We start from the raw sequence: 13,974 nt of genomic DNA, 5'->3' as shown, positions 1-13,974 counted from the left end.
GCTTCTCACTCCCTTGGTTCTTTGTTCTTCTCCCACAGTCTTGTCTCACAAGGGAACGGCAAGCGTGGATCCTAAGCAGCTGAACCAGATCCACTTCAACCCCCCCAAGAAGGAAGGACTCTCCTTCCTGGGAGGCCTTCGGTCTAAGAATGACACCCTTTCCCGCTCGAATGTTTGTATCAACGGGAACCACGTCTATGTGGAGCAGCCTGAAGCCAAGAGCGAGACCAAGGGCAGCTCCCCGGCCTCCTCGCCATCCCCCCAGGGCCTCAGGAAGAAGCATTTGTTCTCATCTACAGAAAACCTGGCCTCTCGACCTTTGAAGGAGCCTGGGGAAGGAGGTGCAGTGCCTTCCGAGTCTTCCACAAAGGACTCTCTCAAGTCCATGTCCCTGCCATCCTACCAGCAGCTGGTCAGCGGGGACCTTCGGGAGAACGCGGCTCTGGCGACCTTGGAGGCTGCAAAGGAAACCAAAGAGAGCAAGAAACAGGAGAACAAGAAGTCCTCTCTGCTCTCCCTGGTGACCGGGAAGAAGGACACAGCCAAGGGCAGTGAAGGCGAAAGCCCGCCGGCCGCCCCCAGGAAGGAGAGGGAAGGCACGCCCGTGGCGGTCAGAGCCAGTGAGGACCAGCCGGGGCCTGTCGACGACCCTGTGAAGAGATCGGACGAGGAGACTGCGGCCATTGTCTCCGGATGGGGCAGAGCCCCGAACCCCTTTGAAGACGTGCAGATCCCAGAACCAGAAGCTGACCCAGAGCCCAAGGCTGCACCAGCGCCACCTGTTCCCTCACCCAGGGCTCCCCAGACCAGAGCCGTGAAACCCCGGTGAGTCTCGGCCCCTCCCCGGGGCCCAGCGGCCATGCCTACGTTAGAGCAGACCTTGCTTGTTGGTCCGTAGTGGTTCCTGCAGAAATTGTTTTTAGCCAGTTCCTACCACTGGCCTGGCCCACCTGCAGAGACTGCAGTGATGTGCCCCAGCCCGGGGCCACTGCCAGCAGGCGTGGTCTGCCCCTTGCCCGACATTTTCCTTGCAGGCATCTTTGCCGCAAGCGTTTTCTCTGCACACAGTTTTGCTTCTGGCGAAAGTACCTAGAACTGGTCTGTCCATCTCAGTGAGATAAGCAGAGCACAGTGGAATGCCCTGGTTTTGTATCAGATTCCGAGTGCCGTGGTCTGGGAGCAATACCAGGTTTCGGTGGTGGTACGTGCAGACCGGGGTTTAGTAGGTTCTTCCCATGAGTTCCCTTTGAGGCAAGTGTAATCTCTCCTCCTTGCACTTTGGTGTGGCTTTGCTGGCACAAGAGACCCTTGGTCCACTGTCAAGTGTGACTGGGAGGGTTCTCTGTGTGTTTCCTCTGCACGTTGTCTCACTAGCCGGTGTTCTGCTTCTCAGCATGACTCACATTCACAGTGACGATATTCCTGTGCGCTGGGGGTGGGAGAGACTTTTTTTTGAGATTCTGCCTACTTTGATTTCACACACACACACACACACACACACACACACACACACTCACACACACACACAGTATTCCTCTTCAAAATCTGCCTCTTGCTTTGTGGTACACCTTTTATGACTTTGCACTTTTTAGGTGCTTTTTCTTTATCACCAAAAGAGACTGCAGACTGTTGCTCTACCTGGATCTTTCTGTTTCTATTGCAACAGTCCTTTCTGTGGCAGATGTACTTGGTGATAAAATTGTGCCCTTTGTGGATTAAGTATTGGTGCTGCTTCTTTAACTTCTCAAGGTACTGCCCCCAATATAAAAAAGAGTTCTCGCCTTTGGAAAGACTGTATTTTTACATGTCTTTTGCCTCTCATGCTGCATCTGCAACTGACCTGCAGATTTTATTTTGTCCTTTTTGCAGACTGGAAGTGTCTCCAGAGGCTCAGCCCGCACCCAGGCTCCCTCCTTCCACTCGCTCTCCTCTCGTGTTCTCTGCTCTCCCTTCCAGTTCTGGTCAGACACCCATCCCTTCTAAACTGGGGCATGACTCAGAGCCACAGCCCTTGGACTCTCCTCCTGGCTCCTCTTTCCCCTCTCCTGTAGCGGCCCCCATTTCCACATCCACTCCCATTAAACACTGGCCTCCCACAGATGTGGGTGAGGCCAGTCCTGAAGAACCGCCTTCGCTCCTTGAACCAGAGCTAGAAAAGGAGAGTTTGACACAAGTTCCAAGTACTGTTCCTTGTGCTGTGGGCTCGCTTTCCAAACAGACACCCATTCCAGTGGGGAAAGGGATGGAAGACTCTCCAGTGGGGAAGACCAGCGCTGATGACCCAGGACAGTCTCTCCGGACGCAGCCGGAAGTGGGGCGAGAAGAAGAGCTTCTGGGGTCTCCCCCCAGGAAACAACGAGGCACCATCCCTTCATCTGTCGAGGCCCGAGAAGTAACACCTGCCACTGCGCTCAGAGGAGGCGGGACGGGCAGCCCTGCCGGGAAGCCCGCGAGGCGGGGAGCCTCAGGCTCTGCGGGTCATTCTAGGTCTCCTGTGGGGGATGCAGACAGGGGTGGCGGGATGAGTCCTGCAGTTAAGGAAGCGGTGCCCCCCGTTCCCGTGGGCGAGTCGGTGCCTCCACTTGACTCTGCGATGCAGAGACACGAAGAGATGGGTCCGGATGCCTGTGAGGGCAGAAAGGGAATCGAGGGGCAGGTGGTGTTTTCCGAGCAGCTCTCTAGGGAAGAGGCGGGGGAGGAGGCCCCTGTGCTGGTCCGCGGGGACAGAGGTGACCCCCAGGCGGTGACGCCACAAGGGGCCGCCCCTGGAAATGCGTGGGACACGGGACGCTCCCACGAGGGCGTGGCTGTGGCTGGACCCTGGCCCGCTGCCCTGGCAGCTGGCCCTCCCTGCCCGTCCTCCAAGGGGAGCTTCTTGGGGGGCCCCGCGCATGCCGCCAGCTCGGGGAAAGATGGTCCCCGTCTCAGGAGTCAGGAAGACGACACCCGGATGGCGCAGAACCAGAGCAAAGCCAGTGACCACGAGGGTCTGCTGTCTGACCCCCCGCACGGCCTTCAGTCCTCCTGCGAGGCAGAGCCCCCAGCCCTGGCCCATCTGGACTTGACCCTGCCTTCCATCCCCGAAGTCGCTTCGGAAGACGAGAGAGGAGATCAGCTTGAAGATGACAGAGGGGTGGCCCCGGTGGCAGCTCTGGGAGGAGGGGCTTCTTCCCCGAGCACGTGGCCCGCCCATGCTGAGCGGGAGAGGGCGCCCAGCAGGGAGGCCGGCGGGTCAGCAGGGGGCCTGCGCGAGCCCAGGCCGGGAGCGTCCAGAGCACCCGCCCCCCCTTCTGCAGAGCAGACCACAGCCTTGGAGGTTCAGGAACCACAGTCGCCGGGCCCCGGTGACAGCGGGGAGGCAAAACCAGTGGGAGATGGGAGGCCGGGTCAGCCTCCAGCCGCAGCCCTGGATTCTCTTGTGTCCGGCCCCCCCTTTTCTGAGCCCTTTCCTGCCACACGCTCTTTTCCCACCTGTGCACACTCTGACACCCACCACACCAGTACAGCAGAATCTCAAAAAAAAGCAGCAGTCGAGGGCTCCGCGGGTAAAGTGGAAAATTCTGGCAAGAGGAAGCCGCTTCTTCAGGCCTGGGTCTCACCCTCAGACACACAGCCCGTCTCGGCTCGGCCAAGCGCTGGAAGCGGGTCGGCCAAGCACAGGTGAGAGCCGGGGGACGACCGTCCTCGTGAGTGTAGCCGTGCCCCCTTTGCTTCTCGTCTCCAGGCGCCAGGGCTTGCTCACCGCACAGCTGTTCTGCGGGGCGTCCACCTGTGTTGCCGGAAGGGCTGTGTCCTGGGCCGGGAGCAGCGTTTGTAGCTGCGTTTGTAGCAAGAACAGAGTAGCAGCTGTCTTCAGAGGTAGATTTGGAATTGTTCTGCATGGTCTGAGCTGGAGCTCTCCTTGTAGAGAAACACCGGGAACCGTATCTTATTTCCTAGTCTCGGAAACCAGCTGAGATTGACCAGGAGAACCCAGCAGTGCGGACAGCTTACTTTAAGCAGCGCCCGATGGGAAGCTGGCCTGTTTGTTCTGAGCTCTTTCCTCCCTCTCGAGGCGCGCGCAGAGGGCTCTGCGGGGACTCCCACAGTGGAGTCCTAGGCTGCAGCTGCCGCTAAGAATAGGAGACCGTCTTTAACGTTCTCCTGACGTTGATAACGAGGCCAAGGGTCCTGTGAGACGCTCGGGACACGTGGCCGGAAGTGGTGCCTTGTTGGCTTTCACGTGGCTGCCTCGCGCTGACTGCTTTCCTTTCTGAAGGAACGTTGGCACGTGTGGGACTGCAGGTGTCAGCGTGCGTGTCCCCGCTATTCCCCCGTCACCTCTCTCGTTGGCGGCCACGTCTGAGAGAGGCAGTCCCTCAGTTCCTCCGGTTCTGCCGTGACATACACGTCTAAGAAACAGCTAAGTGTCCTTTCCCCCTTCTCTTTAGACTTCATCCCGTGAAGCCAATGAACACGGCAGCCACCAAGGTCGCTCTCTCCAGCTCGGGAACTGCCACCATCATCAGTGAGAACTTGGTCAACGAAGCCATGATGAAGGTATGTCTTCTCCAGAAGGAGGCAGGTTAGTTAGGGATCTAGAAAACCCGCTGTGAGAGTCACCATGACATACATCTCCCGGGGCAGCAGGGAACGCCAGGGGTGACTTAACCACACGTCTCGGTCTCTGGATGATCTTTGGAAGCCCCTACACTTTCCATGGGATACTTACTTTTCCCCTCATAGTTTTTTGGCTGTCGTTGAATTTTGTTGTGTGTCAAGCAACATGATTGACACCAGTACTCTTTTTTAATGAGAAGAAACTGTCACCCACCCTCCAGCCCATGCAGATCAGATATTCTCATTTTCCCCACATGTCCTTTCTTATCTTTTGGCAAGAACATACAATTCTCGCAGTTGTCATCATTGCACAGATAGACTTTTTTGTAACTTTATTCTGAAGTAATTTCAAACTTTACAAAAGCTGCAAGAATAGCACAAAGAGCTCCTGTCTACTTCCATCCCAAGTCACCAACTGTTGACATTTCATCAGATTTGCTTTATCATCCTCACCCTCTCCTACTCCGTTCTCTCTTTGTAGCTGCGTATATATTTTTTTCTGAATTATTTGAGAGTAAGATGCACACGTCGTGCTCCTTTTACCCCTAAATGCTTAAGTGTGTAATTCCCAAGAATGAAGGCGTTTATCAAAATGAAGAAATTTAACATGAATGCCTCTCTGCTTTCTCATCTGCGGTCCGTATTTCACCTTCACCAGTTTTCCCAGTAGTGCCCTTTCTTGTCTGTCTGTTCTCCGGTCCAGGGTCACTCAGTTATCTCATCTCGGGAGTCTCCCTTATTCTGGAATAGTTCCTTGGCCTCTTTTGTCTTTCAAGACGTTGACCTTTTTCAGAGTTGCAGTCAGTCGTTTGGTAGAACTTTCCTCAGTTTGGATTTGTCTGATGTCTCCCTGCGGTTTGGTCAAGGCTGGGCATTCTCGGCAGGAATTAACTAGAGAAATAACGTGCCCTTTCCAGTGCGTTGTGTAAAGAGCCCGTGACACCAGCCTGTCCTGTTAGTGGGGCGTTAACTGTGATGACTTAGGTTAGGAGGTGTCCACTAGGGTCTCCAGTGCAAAGTTGCTAGTTTTCCCCTTTACAGTTAGTAAGAAATGTGTGGGGAATTCGTTTCAGATGGTGTAAGCCTCCTGTTCTTATCAGCCTTCTCCTGGCAGGCCTTCTGTCCACTAACGCACGTGGTGGTAGCAAAATGATGGTTCTCCAGCTCCATCACCTGCGTGGAAACGCTCTGAAATCCTCTTTTTCCCTTAGTATCACATAGTAAACACTTTTGCATGTTGCTACTTACTTATTTTTTGAGCAGGTTATGCCAGTCTTTACTTACTCACTCCCCGGTTAGTGGATACTTAGCTTGTTTTCTATTTTTCAATATGAACAACACTGTCATCAATAATTTCTCGCATAGAACTTTTCCCTTCTTGTAGGTGATTTCCGTAAGCTAAATTTCCAGGAAGACTATTGCTGGATGAGAAGATCTCTGCTCTTTAAAAAGCTTGAGTGGCTAACACGAAAAAACCCAGCTCCTCCCCTTAAAACCAAAACCAGTGCCCCCCAGATGATCTCTGCTGGAGAGTATCTTCATCCTGCCCTTTCTGATCCTAAAATCAGAGGGATTCAGATGTGTTGTGTTTCAGACACGTGGACAGGAATTTCCTAACCCACCGCTGGGGATCGCAGTTGGGAGACATAAACTTTATTTCTATTTTACTGCAAGCGTCTAGAAGTTTCATTCAGTCATAGATATTTACGGTCCCAGGGACTCCAGGACATCAAATAGTTTTTGTGTTTTTAAAATAAAACTTTTGCTCACGTCTTCTTCACTCCTGCAAGCGTTTCGTAAGTGCCAGGCGGTGGCTGATACCTCTGGCTCTGTTGCACCTTTGCCTCCAGGCGCTGGGCTGAAGGTACACTGAAAGCTGGAGATTTTGGGGTCGAGAGGCTGAGTAGTAATAACGAACTGCTGCTGAAAACAAGTTAGCATCTTCTGGCCATCTTGCCTTCTCTTCCCTGTCGTCCATGCTGACAGGGCATCACTGTTAAGCATCATTCTCAAAATGATCAGCTGTAGCCAGAACTGTGAACCCACGGTGTTTTAGCCCAAAGCCTAAAGGTGGACCCTAACTTCGCCAGCTCAGCCTGGCTGGCTTCTGTAGTTGTGTAGAAGGGGCAGCACTTGTCCTCTTGGAGTTAATGATATTTACCGGGAAACTGGGCAAAAGAACAGCATGAAAGGGACCATCACGAAAACTAGAGTCACTTAGCACCCCCCTCGCCCCGTCCCCTCTTCCATTTACTGTGGCATGCAGCTTGGCTCCGAAGAGAAGCAAGGCCCCTGGTTCCCATTCTGCTTCCTCTGCAAAGCTCATTTAACCAGGGCCTTATCTCCGGGCCCTGACTGAGAGTAACTTGCCTTAAAACAAAGGCAACGGCTGCTTATTCTACTCATGATTTGTAAGTTCCGCTGCTGCCCCCCTGCCTGGATGCAACAAAGCTGTTGGTCCTGGACCATACCTGGTAACTACTCTGAATAAACATGGAAAGGTTCCTGGAGACGGCTATTGGCCGACCGTAGAATAGACGCTTTGTACTAAGGCATAAACAGTGCTTATAAAAATAACTACTCTTTGGAATGTTGCAAAGTGAGAGAGAGGTTAGGAAAAGAAGTCGCATCGCTGAAGTTACGAAAAGCCAGCTGAATCATTACTACAATGGCTTTTTTTGTTGTTGTTGTTTTAGGGCCGCCATCTTTTATAGATGATTAAAACTAGGAATGTATTATTTATTCAGGTGGCTTCCACACTTCCATTTAAAAATAATCCAGCCAACTAGATCCAAAAATCATCTGTCATGTTGTATGGGAACAGTTGGATACAAATTTGAATGTACGTCATTATTGGTACAGCTATAAGGGAAAAATCCAACGTAAAAATCCTGGAAGGAAATGTGTGACACTGGGCACTATTGTTTCTTGAATTAATGGGTATTTTCTTTGCACCTCTTCCTCTCCATGGCCATTACTCACTTTCTGTAATTGCTGGATTGCTTTTTAATTTTTTTAGTCATCACATGAATAGGAACTTCTAATGATTTCCAAGTCCTGCATAGTTTCCTCTTTAGATTACAGAATCCAAATCGAAGAGCTGTTGGACAGTTTGTAGGAAGTACCTTAAGTGTGCATGCCTTTTCAGTTCTATGCATTTGTCTTAAGGAAACATTTAGGGATATGACCAAAGATTTATGGTCACACATTTAAATAAATGTTATTATATAATTGTGAAAATCAAAACCAACCTAAATATCCAGCAACAGAGAGATGGTTAAAATATAATGAAATTTAAAACATCCATTTAGGACTTCCCTGGTGGTGCAGTGGTTAAGAATCCGCCAATGCAGGGGACACGGGTTCGAGCCCTGGTCCGGGAAGATTGGTCTGCAGAGCACCTAAGCCCATGCGCCACAATTACTGAGCCTGCGCTCTAGGGCCTGGGAGCCTCAACTACTGAGCCTGCATGCCACAACTACTGAGGCTGCATGCCTAGAGCCCGTGCCCCACAATAAGAGAAGCCGCCACAATGAGAAGCCTGTGCACCGCAACAAAAAGTAGCCCCCGCTCGCCGCAACTAGAGAAAGCCCGTGTGCAGCGACAAAGACCCAACACAGCCGAAAATTAAATAAATAAAATTAAACAAACAAAGAAAATCCATTTAAAAAGCAATTTTTCTAAAGTTTAATGATGGGAAAATGCTCACAAAATAATAATTTTCAAAAGCTATAAAACTCGATTTTGTATGATGCTAAAGTTGTAAAACATATCATAAAGAAAACCCAGGAAGGGAATTCCCTGGCGGTCCAGTGGTTAGGACTTGACAGTTTCATTGCCAGGGCCCCGGGTTCAATCCCTGGTCAGGGAACTAAGATCCCACAAGCCGTGCAGTGTGACAAATAAACAAAAACAAATAAACCAAACCAAATAAAAAACAACAACGAAAAAACCCCACAAACAAAACAAAACAGAAAAACAGGAAGAATAAGAAAGAAAGAGACCCCAATGTTAGGTGTTGGAGTTATAATAATAACTTATATTATAAGTTATATATTATAATTATATATATTAGAGGGTAATAATTTTTTCCCTCTTCTGGATTTGAGATTTTCTATGATAAGTAAATATTCCTTTTATGATTCAAAACAAAATCCTGTTATTTGGGGGGAGGAAATTAATTTTTTTTTTTGCGCTACACGGCTTGCTGCTTCTTCCTCTCTCCCAAACTCTCTTGCAGAGCATCTTATGTAATCAATATTTTTGAATACATATAATCCTTCTGTGACAGAGGTATAATCTAAAACCCCTTGAGGGTGTATTCTTGGCTATTGTTTACAAAGACCACTTTTTTCCTTGATAGGATATGTAAACAGACACACCCTGTTTGAAAGTGTCAGGCACATTTCTAAGCTAGTGTTGCCATCATCGTGCTGTTCTTTGTAGCCCGGACAAGAGGGACGGGATTTCTTTCGGGATTCTGGCCGGTGTGCAGGCAGCTTGCGTCACTGGACTGAACAGGGTCTTCTCTTGTGTCGTGTCAGGGTTGACCCTGCTCTTGACGTAGCTGCTTCTTGAAGCAGGTGGTTCTGAGCCTTCCTCGGTGAAACTGTTAGACCCTCACGACAGTGAAACCGTGATTACCTCAGAGTTCCACCGGCAAAACTGTCTTGAGGTTGCCCCATGACCTCGTCTCTTTAAACTTACGAATCTGAGCCACAGATTTCAGGAAAAGTTAGCTTTGGGGGTTTTTCCCCTCTCACTAGAGACTTGGTACAGCGTGTTACTTTATATAATCCTTATCTTGCGTTTCCTCGTGGCTGGGGCCTGGGCAGTTTTCAGTCAGCCGCCAGTCATCCCAGATTGTCAGTGTAACTCCGTGGGGCTCCTGCTCTGGTCAGGACGGGGCTGCTCAGCCGCTGTACCCAGAGGGGGCGCCATTGATGGCTGTGATGGTGGCCCGTGGCTTTGACTCTGCGTAGTTTTGGGGAGTGACTTACAGTGGGGTCTCCCAGTGCACCCTCCTGATCCCCAGATATCCTGAGCACAGCCGAGGCAGTAGCAGACCTTCTGGGATGAGCGGCCACGTGTTGTCTTGGGGGGACAGTGTCGCCTCCTGCACCGTCTGCCACTAGGGTTTCTTCACAGGTCACCTTAGACTGGGGCTCAGCTCCACTTGGGTAGCTGGTTGTGCCAGCTCCAGGGGTCACAGGCCACCAGTCATTACATCTCTAAACCCCAAGCCCAGAGTCTAGCCCGGGGGGTCTGCAGCCTGTGAGCTGGGTACGGTTTGTACATTTTTAATAGGTCATAAAACAAAACACCAAACCAAACCACAGAGACGAACATGCAGCCAAGGCCACCTGTGGCCTGCACAGCCTAAAATACTAACTCTTTGGCCCTTTCACAGAAAAGTTCATCCGTCATCAGTTTTCCACCAAAATCAAAGACGAATTCCCAGGAGACTCAGATCACAGACTCAGTCACTAAAAGCTACCTCTTTTGTATTTCTTTAAGATGTTTGACTCCTTGACTGACTTTATCACTTTTCTCCCCCCCCCAAAGAAATACAAGCCCTCGGAACCCGCGTTTGCTTATGCACAGCTGACCCACGACGAGCTGATCCAGCTTGTCCTCAAACAGAAGGAAACGATAAGCAAGAAGGAGTGTCAGGTGCGCCAGCTGGAAGACTACATCGACAACCTGCTGGTCAGGGTCATGGAAGAGACCCCCAGCATCCTCCGGGTTCCCTCTCAGGTTGGCAAAAAAGCAGGAAAAATGTGAATCACTTGCCTCCGGCACTGAGACTTGTGTGTGAGTTTGTTTCCGCCTGCTCCCAAGGCAGAGGACTCGGTGTGCCTGGGAGCCCCAGGGTCCAGGCTCCAGACTGCTCTCTCCCTCACGCCTTATCTGGCAAGAGTCAGTCCCACCCACAGAAGCCAGGTTAATTATTACAATGAATCTTTTATTGGACATTCCCAGGGTTTTATTTTTAAATGCCACTGTGCCTTTAACCAACTTGTAAATATTTTATGCCTGACCGGAGACATGGTCATTAGATCTGATCCTGGCCCAGAGGTTCAGATGGCGCTGGGGGTATTAATGTATTTTTAACATTGGGGTTTTCTTTCTTTAATATTGAGATTTTAAAGTACGTCTCCCGGGCTTCCCTGGTGGCGCAGTGGTTGAGAATCCTCCTGCTAATGCGGGGGACACGGGTTGGAGCCCTGGTCTGGGAAGGTCTCACATGCCGTGGAGCAACTAGGCCCGTGAGCCACAACTACTGAGCCTGCGCGTCTGGAGGCTGTGCTCGGCAATTAGAGAGGCCACGATAGTGAGAGGCCCGCGGACCACGATGAAGAGTTGCCCCCACCTGCCACAACTAGAGAAAGCCCTTGCACAGGAACGAAGACCCAACACAGCCAAAAATAAATAAATAAAATTAAAAAAAAAAAAAAGCCAATAGGACTAGGAGGGAGAAACCATACCTTGGAAAAAATCTTTAAAAAATAAAAAAATAAAATATAAAGTACGTCTCCCCCAGCCATTAAAACTTAGGGTGAGATGATGAGGACCAGGCAGTTGGTGCGGTGTTGCACATACTTTCTTGGCCTTTGAGTAGCCCAGCTGTGGCGTTTTGGCTGCAGATGCTAAGTTTTGATACTATGTAAACCTACCCAGCTCCTCGGACTTGGTCTTTTGTTTTCGACTGGAGCAGAGGGGCTTAGGGTACACCTCCGAGTGTGCCTCTGATATTTGGAGCAAGCTGCCTTTTTCAGACATCAGCCTCCGCTACTCTGTAGCCTTAAAGTGTGCTCTTTATCATCCAAGAGGGGCTGTGGAGGTACGGAAAGTAGACCAGGGGAATTAGAATCACTTTGCACTGGGGCAGTTGGTCAAAATCCCTCCTCTTGTGATCGCAGGGTCCCTGCTGGCTGGAGTGACCGAGTCAGTGCCTTGATTAGGGATCGGGTGAGCCAAGCATTTGCTAAAACAGTCCCACCAGGTACGGAACAACTGCAGCGGCATCCACTGGCCCTCTCCCACGTGCCGTCGCTTGGCTCCCTGGTTCCCTTAGCAGCTCTTCTTGGCATTGCCCTCCCCCACCCCTTGTTATAAAATTGTGAAGAGCAAGATGATACCTATTTTTAGATGGCTGTATTTTTAAAACTAGATTAACATACTTTTTTTTTTTTTTTTAAACTAGGACACTTGCCCCCTTCTCAACTAATAGCACCAGTTCAGAGTCTTCAGGTAATTTCGTTGTTAGTAACCTGATATTGGAATTGGAATGTTTTCTGTATTACTCATTTTTTTCTCCCAGTTGTGACAGAATCTCTTCAAATCCCAACATCTCTCCTGGGAGGAGAATGTCACAGGCCAAGTGGGTGGGCAGGGGTTGAGATGAGAGCGGTTATTAAATGGAACGCTCTTCTATGTTCATTCTTGTTATATTGAAGTTAAGAGGCAAGGTGATTGGCAGCGGAATCCCTTTTCAGGATCACGTTTGCTGCCACGTTAGTTAATATCAGAGCACTTTAATCTGAAGGATGATACTGTAACTTGATTTAGCTAATTTGCTTTGAATTATCGATAGCTCTTTTATTTAATACCCTCCTACAGTACTGGGGACCACTGTAAACTTCTCAGATGACTTGTATTTTTGTAGCGCTATGAGATTTCCGTGCACCCCTGTAAAGAGAACTGGATATTCCCTGGAACTCTGCAAATGCACGTGTATATATTTGTTCTGCAATGTTTTTTACTTGATGTCAATGTACTTTGACGGTGATGCCCACGTGCACTGGGTGGCGGGAGCGCTGAGTGGTTTCTCCTCGGAAGAGCCGCTACGGAGACCTGCATGCTCCCAAGAGCTGGTTGTTGTGGAAAGATCTGCTGCTAGGACCTCGGGGATGGGAGCCGGTCTCTGTTTGAGAGGAACGGTCTCCGTTTGAGAGGAACGTCTGGGTGGAGGAGCAAATTCCTCTGCTCTGTATGCCACTCGAGAACTCTGGAGAATGAAGGACAATCTACTTCAAGGGTGTCTGGTTTCTACCACTGCTGGGAAAAAAATTCCAATGCAGGTAGCATTCCTGCACCTCTCAAGGTCACCGGTTAACGCCTGTCCTTGAGGACTCTGCTGTGAGGGAGAACTCAGCTAGGAAAGCTGGAGCCTGCTCTGAGCTGTTGGCAGGGGCAGGTGGACTGGAGGGCTGGAGCTCCTGCAGCCGGCGTGGGTCTGAGGGCTTACACCCAGCTGTCTATACCAGGAGAGCCTGAATTAGCCTCTAGCTGCTGAAAGTGCTCACCAAACTGACGGGCCCTAGGAGGAGGCCGTGCTCTGCAGAAGCAGGAGCAGCTCTTTCTTGGCCTTGCCTGGCTGACCCCCTGGAAGACCAGTCAGTACTTCAGAGAAGCATCCGATGAAATACCAAACACCTTGCGATGAACTTCAGTGGGAGGTCAGCGTCCGGAAAAAAATGTCAACCCTTTGCCCGGGTGTTTCATATCATCTCAGTCCTTGGACTTTGACAGATGTCCTGCCCACCCCTTTTATTTCCTGTGTGTCGGCCTCTCCGGGTAACAGAATGGAGGGGCAGGAAGGTCTGTCCTTTGCCACACGAACAGCGTTGACCCTGAGTGGAGGGTGCGTGCGTGGTGAGTGGGATACGTGTGTGGTTTCCAGCTTTGCTAACAGTGGGGGCTCGGAAGGGCAAAGAGGGAGGAGGATCCACGACACTCAGCCACCTGCCGAACTGAAGGCCAGAGGCAACCTGATGTTAAATTAGGCACGATCTTCCCTCCCTGTGCCCCTTCTTTTTTAGAACTGCTAACTAATGGTCCCTCAAGGCTGAAGGATCTGTTGCCTTAGGTGAGTGGAGAGCTTAACCTCCAGTTAAGCTTAACCTCCACACCAGCCTCAACCCTGTGGTTTCTCAGTATCTATCATGTGAGCTGCTAACTTGACCTCTTCCTCCCTCTGACGTGAAAGTTCACCCAGCATCTCTGGATTACAGAATTCTTATTTCCTGCTTTGTTACTTCGGGAATTTTGAACTTCTTTGCTTTTATTTTTAAGAAGTAACCTCAAATTTCCTACAACACTAAATAAAATGGCACTACCTTTCAAAGATTTGTGTCTGTGGTGTCGTACGGGTGCAATAAGAATTTCTTCTGTCTTCTTGGAAAACCTTCCTTGGGGGCGTGACCGGCGTTTCTCACCCCATGAGGGTCTCTTGCCTGGGTTCCTGCTGCTGCCACGCTGTCTGATGCCCAGGGATCCCAATGCCCTTTCTCCTCCAGAGGTTGGGACATCTCTGACCCTTCCCTATGACATACCCCATATTTTGGCCTGGAAGGGACTATGGTGTTTACC

The 13,974-nt window shown here is 50.3% G+C and overlaps 1 protein-coding gene across 2 annotated transcripts in view; it reads left to right on the top strand.

The window, feature by feature from the left end:
• RAB11FIP1 (RAB11 family interacting protein 1) overlaps nucleotides 1–13,729 on the top strand; it is a 29,913-nt gene extending 16,184 nt beyond the window's left edge. Inside the window, exons 3-6 of one of the 2 annotated variants that reach the window (XM_082680280.1) lie at nucleotides 39–825; nucleotides 1,870–3,660; nucleotides 4,431–4,539; nucleotides 10,165–13,729. In XM_082680280.1, coding sequence (XP_082536406.1) covers nucleotides 39–825; nucleotides 1,870–3,660; nucleotides 4,431–4,539; nucleotides 10,165–10,383 — 2,906 coding nt within the window. In that variant the 3' untranslated portion in view covers nucleotides 10,384–13,729. The remainder of the gene's footprint in view (nucleotides 1–38; nucleotides 826–1,869; nucleotides 3,661–4,430; nucleotides 4,540–10,164) is intronic. The other variant, XM_082680281.1, reaches the window with a different exon arrangement.
• The last annotated feature ends 245 nt before the right edge of the window (nucleotides 13,730–13,974 follow it).

Source organism: Grampus griseus (assembly GCF_964374135.1).
Source record: "Grampus griseus genome assembly, chromosome: 21".
NCBI lineage: Eukaryota > Metazoa > Chordata > Mammalia > Artiodactyla > Delphinidae > Grampus > Grampus griseus.
This window is presented reverse-complemented; position numbering and strand designations above follow the sequence as displayed.